Source organism: Coffea arabica, chromosome 8c, assembly GCF_036785885.1.
Source record: "Coffea arabica cultivar ET-39 chromosome 8c, Coffea Arabica ET-39 HiFi, whole genome shotgun sequence".
In the NCBI taxonomy this organism is placed as follows: domain Eukaryota; kingdom Viridiplantae; phylum Streptophyta; class Magnoliopsida; order Gentianales; family Rubiaceae; genus Coffea; species Coffea arabica.
Window position 1 is genome coordinate 37,645,147 of NC_092325.1, and position 6,608 is coordinate 37,651,754.

The 6,608-nt window shown below is 35.2% G+C and overlaps 1 protein-coding gene across 1 annotated transcript; it reads right to left on the reverse strand.

Moving 5' to 3' along the window:
* Positions 1-372: 372 nt before the first annotated feature.
* Positions 373-3,803, reverse strand: LOC140013561 (uncharacterized). Its single transcript, XM_072062879.1, has 4 exons — positions 1,705-3,803; positions 1,296-1,562; positions 1,113-1,212; positions 373-1,014 (listed from the first exon to the last, which is right to left on the reverse strand). The coding sequence occupies exons 1-4, from the start codon at positions 3,801-3,803 to the stop codon at positions 373-375; spliced, it is 3,108 nt and encodes a 1,035-aa protein (XP_071918980.1).
* Between the last annotated feature and the right edge of the window lie 2,805 nt (positions 3,804-6,608).

A 6,608-nucleotide genomic window follows, 5' to 3' on the forward strand; every position in this document is an offset into this window, starting at 1 on the left:
GTCATGCCATTAAAAGAAAAATCATTCCAATACCATTTTTATGAATAAGACTGACGATTACTAACCAAGACTAGAAATCCAAAAACTAGACCATAGGAGTATCAATGAAAGAAAGGCCTTAAAGAGGCAAATTAATACACTAGTTTTAACTAATAGCACCAAGTCTTTTATCACATCTGTCAGAAGGCTTAACATGACACCGAGAGCACTAAACTCAAAGCTTTGTAAATGCCTTCAAAACTAAGAATGTCGGTCATATTAGTAAAATACAAAAACAAATGCAAAACCCATCGACAAAAGGAAATAAAGCCTAGGCCTAGCAATTGAAACAGAGAAGAATAGGGCCAGTAAGCTTCAAAGCTATAAAAGATTCTAAATCAAATTATATTGGGACAAATCAACTTCAATCCCAAGTCCATTCTTACGAACCCAACTAATTTCCTCATTTTCATTCTCAACAACAGGATTGCCAACATCACTTTGCAAATATGTCTCAACATCCATAGTTGTGCCCATGTTATATCCAGCTCTTGCAGTGGTAGAGATAACCACTTGCCAATCCTTATCAGTTGGATCTTCCACATAAAAAACCTGTGATGCTTGTGAAGCGAGTATAAATGGCTCAACATGAGGCCTCACGTTTGCAAAATTGACTAAAGTAAACCCATCAGCATCTTGTTTCATTCTCGAACCATTTGATATCCAATCACATTCGAATAACACCACCCGACGACCTCCGTAAATTAATTCAATCATATTTTTCAAGACGCCGAAGTAAACTAGTTCACTCAAAACTGGATTTTGATCCCTTATACTTGCAAAACTGGATGTTGTTGCATTGACTGTAACACCACTATTCTGCGTTTTTCTTTTCTTCTCAACTTCTTTGGTGTGAAACCGAAATCCATTAACAACAAACCTGTCATGTTGGATTCCAACAACATCTGGACCTTTAGCAAGGAACCTCAACTCTCTCAACACCGAAACATTTTGAGGAAGTTCTAACTTGTCAATCTGTAAAAAAAAAAAGTAAATAAATAAAAAAAAGAAGATTAAACTATATTTGAAGTCCTACAATTCAAATTGTACTTAATATTCAGAATTTTACTTACATGTTCAGCAAACCAACATGCAAAATTTTCGCTGTGCAAGCGCTCTTTTAGATGCTGTGGAATTTGAGGATGTCCTTCTTCTATCAATCTACGATGCTGCCTAGAAGTACATGAGTCAAAATTGTAATCATGCATTGAATTCTACAATAAAATTTTAATGCATCAAGTTGTAGTTGAACTTACTCTATGTAAGGTGTGACAGCATCACAATTAAATAAAATATACTGATGTGCTTTACTCAAGATATGAGCATCAAAGACTGTTGGCTTGCCCCTCCCCAAAGGATGTCCTGATTCAGAGAATATATCTAAACCATCTTCAATTTCCTTATGTACTTCTTCATTTCTGCTTGGACGATTGAATTTTGTCTCAACATAGTCCGCAAGATACAATGAGCAAAAGTTAATGCATTCTTCTGCCAAGTAGCCTTGAGCAATCGAACCTTCAGGCCTACTTTTATTTCGAACATAAGATTTTAATGTTCCTAAGTACCTAAAGTATCATCATTCCAACCTCTCTAATTAGTTCCACAAATCAAAGAAAGCAAAAAAAGAATAAACATTTAAGGCATAATGAGAATTACAAGCAGTACCTCTCTATAGGATACATCCAACGATAATACACCGGCCCACCTAATTTCACTTCAGTTGCCAAATGAACAACTAAATGCACCATGACATCGAAGAAGGTTGGTGGGAAGCATTTCTCAAGATCGCAGAGTATGACGGCAATTTCACTTTCCAAACGAACCACATCTTGAGGACAAATAACTTTAGAACAAAGCTGCCTGAAGTATCTACTCAATCGAATCAAAGGATAGCGCACTGATTTTGGCAAAGTCTTTCTCAAAGCTATAGGCATCAATTGCTGCATTAGGATATGATTATCATGACTTTTAAGCCCTGAAATTCTTGGTGGTTTTACTCGAACGCATCTTGAGACATTAGCTGCATAACCATCTGGAACTTTCACCTTTTTTAGCACATTGCAAAACATAGTTTTCTGTTTTTTATCCATTGCAAAGGAAGATGGAGGTAAGTACACCTTTCCAGGTTCTGTCTCAATGGGATGCAGCTCCTTTCTTATTCCCATTTCTCTCAAATCACGGCGGGAATTATAATGATCCTTTGTTTTATCCTCGGTGTCCAGCAATGTCCCCCAAATGTTCTCACAAACATTCTTCTCAATGTGCATGAAGTCAAGATTGTGTCTTAAGACATTATCTTTCCAATATGGCAAGTCAAAGAAAATACTCCTCTTTTTCCAATTGAAAGGCAGCTTCGGATTACCTTTCACAAGTTTTCCAAATTTAATTTGCAAGTCTCCCAATTCACTCACAATCATATCCCCGGTTTGCAAAGGTGGTCGCTTTCCATGTTCTTCGGTGCCATCAAAGAATTGGGCTTGCTTTCTAAATTTATGCTTACTATCTAAGAATCTCCGATGACCCATGTAGCAATATTTGAAACTATGAGTCAACCGTCGTGCATGAGTGAACTTGTGACAAACAGGACAAGCATATTCACCTTTAGTGCTCCAGCCAGATAACATTGCATATCCAGGGAAATCACTAATGGTCCACAACAGAGCCACATGCAGTTGAAAATTTTCTTTTTGGGATGCATCATAAGTTTGAATGCCAAAATCCCACAATTCGGTCAGTTCTTTAACTAGAGGCTGTAAATAAACATCAATATTATTCCCAGGAGAGGATGGTCCAGGTATTAACAAAGACAACATGAAGTACGGTTGCTTCATACACATCCACGGAGGTAAGTTATATGGTATTAAAACTACAGGCCAAGTACTGTGTGTAGAACTCATGTTGTTGAATGGATTAAACCCGTCAGATGCCAACCCCAATCTAACATTTCGACAATCCTTAGCAAATTCTGGATGTAGATGGTCAAAAGTTTGCCAAGCTGGAGAATCAGCTGGATGTCTCATACAACCATCTTTTGTACGTTTTTCCTCATGCCATCTCATTTGAGATGCAATTTTAGAAGACATAAATAGTCTTTGTAATCTAGGTTTTAAGGGAAAATGCCACAACACTTTTTGAGGAATTTTCCTTTTTTCCCCAGTTGGATCATTTTCTGAAGCAACCCATCTAAGCTCGTTACATGTTTCGCATGAAGTTCTTTTTTCAGCACTACCCCAATAAAGAGAACAATTATTAGGACATGCATCGATCTTTTCATAACCCAGCCCCAATGTATTCATCAATTTCTCAGCCTCATAGTAAGAAGACGGCAAATTAGTCATGGCCTCTGGAAATGCTTCTCTCAACAGCTCAACAAGCATATTAAAAATCTTGTTACTCATCTTACCCTGGCATTTTAGGTGAAGCAAACAAACAATGAAAGACAATTTCGAGAAATTTTTGCAACCACTGTACAAATCCTGTTGAGAATCATCAATCAATTTGTAAAATTTTTCAGCCTCTGAAACAGGAATGTCCCCTTCTCTATTCAATTCATTTGTTCCATGTGGTATCCCAAATACATCATGGACCAAGTCTTGCATGTCATTAGTCCCATTTGAAACCCCAATTGATGTATTTTCAGAATTAGATGTGGCTTCATTGTAGTTTGAAAGTTCTCCATGTGCTATCCAATTATTATAACCCTTGATAAATCCTACCACTTTCAAATGATCATATGCTTCCATTTTTGTCACACAAACACCCATGCCGCAATCTTTGCAAGGACACAAAATCTTTCCGTCACAACTTGATCTAGAAAATGCAAAGTTTAGAAACATTTGAAGTCCTGTCTCGTACTTTTCACTTGTTCTTGGAAAATCCATCCATCTTTTATCCATACTTTGAATATAAATAAATGTCCTCCAACAAGCTTCCAAGAGCATGAAAACAACAACTACACATTAGTACTTAGAAAACTAGACAAATCCCATAAAATCATTGAGAATAAGAAGCGCCCTGATTTTTTAAACTCAGGCCATGGCTTACAAGTCCCTAATTTCAAGTTCAAGAATTTACAGTCTACTAAATAAAGCAGCCCAGCAAATAAAGGAAATCAACAAAATGCAAAATTTCTCAACAATCTGTAAAAACAGAATTTGCAAGCAAGCGGATAGAAATTTTATTTACCTAATACCAGAACAAAGCCCTTCGTACCAACTCCTGCACTCGCGTCTTCGCAAAACTCCTAACTTCAATCTGAAATGTCAAAGGTTAAACAAACACATGAGCATGAAGACTAAAGGTGAAATTCAAGAATCTTACTAAATTTCCATCAAAGTATAGATACATCTCTGGTGTGTAGTGAAATGTGAAAGAAAGAAGAGAATCTATCTAGCTTTTTATTTTATACTCATAATCTTTTTTTGGTCCCAGGATTCTTTTAAGTTGCTATGACTGTTCAGCTAATTGATCTAGAAACAGGACTAAATTGAGAAAAAAAAAAACAGAACCCGTAAGGGTGCTATGTCATCCTGAACTGGGAGGGGTGGAAGTTCGACAAGAAAATGGATAGGGGAAGAAAAAAAAGAAAAAAGACTAAAAAATACAATACAGTTTTACACGAAATCCTGCTATTTTCTTGTCTGGTAAATTCAATGCCTACGCGCCATCACAATTAAAAGTTCGTTGGGGTAGTTGCACTCCTTCACCTCCTTTTCTCCTGTAAATCCCTCTCTTTCCCTACTTTCCAAAGCATCCAAAGTTTCATTCTTCTCCAAAAGTTTCTTCTTGATTCAATCTTTCGAGTATTTCCTTCAATCCATCTTTCAAACTTTAGTTTTGCTAGCTGGGTATACCACATTATGGCCAAATTAGTAAGGGTGCTATGTCATCTATGACCAATGTGCAGTTCAACAAGAAGTCCATTAATTAAGTCCTTAAATATTAATTTTCATCAACCTAGCTATTTCTTAAACTTTTGCACTTGTCTTGCAAAAAGGTCATTCCAGTCACCCCATTGCTATTTTGATCTTCATCAAAGAGCTTCCAAGTCGATTTCTATTCATAGCCTAAACAGAGCTCCAATTACAACTATGTTTCATATATTAACATTAAAAGAGATTCACAGAAAAAAATGAAAAACAGGGGGGAATTGACATTTTATCGAACAGGTTATGGGCAACAGCTTCATTGTGTTTACCACTTCAATTTTGGAATAAGATATGCGCACCTGAAGTATCTTCCCGCTTTCCCAATGTAGAGCTCCGTTCTTCAGCTTTTACTTCCTGCCTGCCCTTCCAGATGTCTTAGCCGAGGGATTTAAAGTTGAGGTTAGAAAAGATGAAGATGGTTGTTTGCGGAGATAGCTTCGATTGCTACCAACATTCTGGACTGGCCGAGATAGCTTGTATGCTGAGAGGTGAGAGAGATGAGAAGAAGAAAATTTTCACCAAGTCCTTTTGCCGGCAAAATGAAACTTCACAGTACTTCAGCAAGTGTTTTGGAGCCAAAATAAAACGATGTCGTTTTCTGTGTTTTTTCGATTTTTTTTTTTGGTTCATCTCACAGTTTCCAGAGTGTCATCATAGGTAGCCTAAAGGCACATTATTATTTGTGTATCATGATAAAATAAAAAAATTATAGTACATATTATTGAATTTATTAATAAGTGTCATGATATGTTTACTATAATGGCACAAACCAGCAAATGTCCTTATAGGCATATCAGGAAAGGTCATTTTTGTTGTAGTGTAGCTTCAAAATGGTATAAGAATCATCTCAATCTGAATATTGTAGCTCAAGATATTGCCGAAATACCATAAGGTGTCAAAGCTGTTTTCACTTGCATTTCTTCCTTTGAATGTTTTGCACTTCATGTCTTCTTTAAACTACTTTAAATCATCAATAATCATCCAATTATCTTTTTAATTCATGCCATTTGATAATTGAATCATTAAACCTACAAAACATGAAGTTTTCACTATTAAAATCTATAGAAATGCAATTTTTCACACTTAAACCATCAAAAGCATACTTTCACTAGAATTTTAGTTAATTAGCTATAAAACTAAATAAAACACACCAAAACTAACGAATAAAGCACACTAAAAACATGTAAAATATACTGTTATCATAAGCATAACTTTAGTACCTCTTTTAGCCTAAGTTATACAAATTAAAATAATTAGGAAGAAAAATTAAATGCCCTGTCCATGTTAAAAGAAAATATGAAAATGAACTTAACTTAAAACATAATCTATGAACTATACACTTAAAAAACTAACACATAAATTATTATACCCATATCCATTTTCAATGTATTTTTTTCACTTAATTAATCTAGACATTGAGTGTAAGGAAAATCATTCTTTTTTATTGCTACATACATAACAAAAATGCAAAAAATAGATATTTGTACCAGTTCTTAGATCTATATCATTTTTTTTAGATCCACTAATAAAACCCAAATAGACCACTTTTTTTTAATAAATAAAGGAGATTAAGGAAACCCATTTAATTTGTAACCTAATAAAATAGAACTGAAATATAATTAGCTCACCTTTAAACTATAT

Bases quoted from the DNA above. Each gene is read 5' to 3' on its own strand.
- LOC140013561 (XM_072062879.1), bottom strand. From the start codon at position 3,803: ATGGGTGTTTGTGTGACAAAAATGGAAGCATATGATCATTTGAAAGTG. The intron at 1,563-1,704 runs GTACTGCTTGTA...AAATAAAAGTAG, and splicing joins TGGATGTATCCTATAGAGAG to GCCTGAAGGTTCGATTGCTC. The intron at 1,213-1,295 runs GTAAGTTCAACT...ATGTACTTCTAG, and splicing joins GCTGTCACACCTTACATAGA to GCAGCATCGTAGATTGATAG.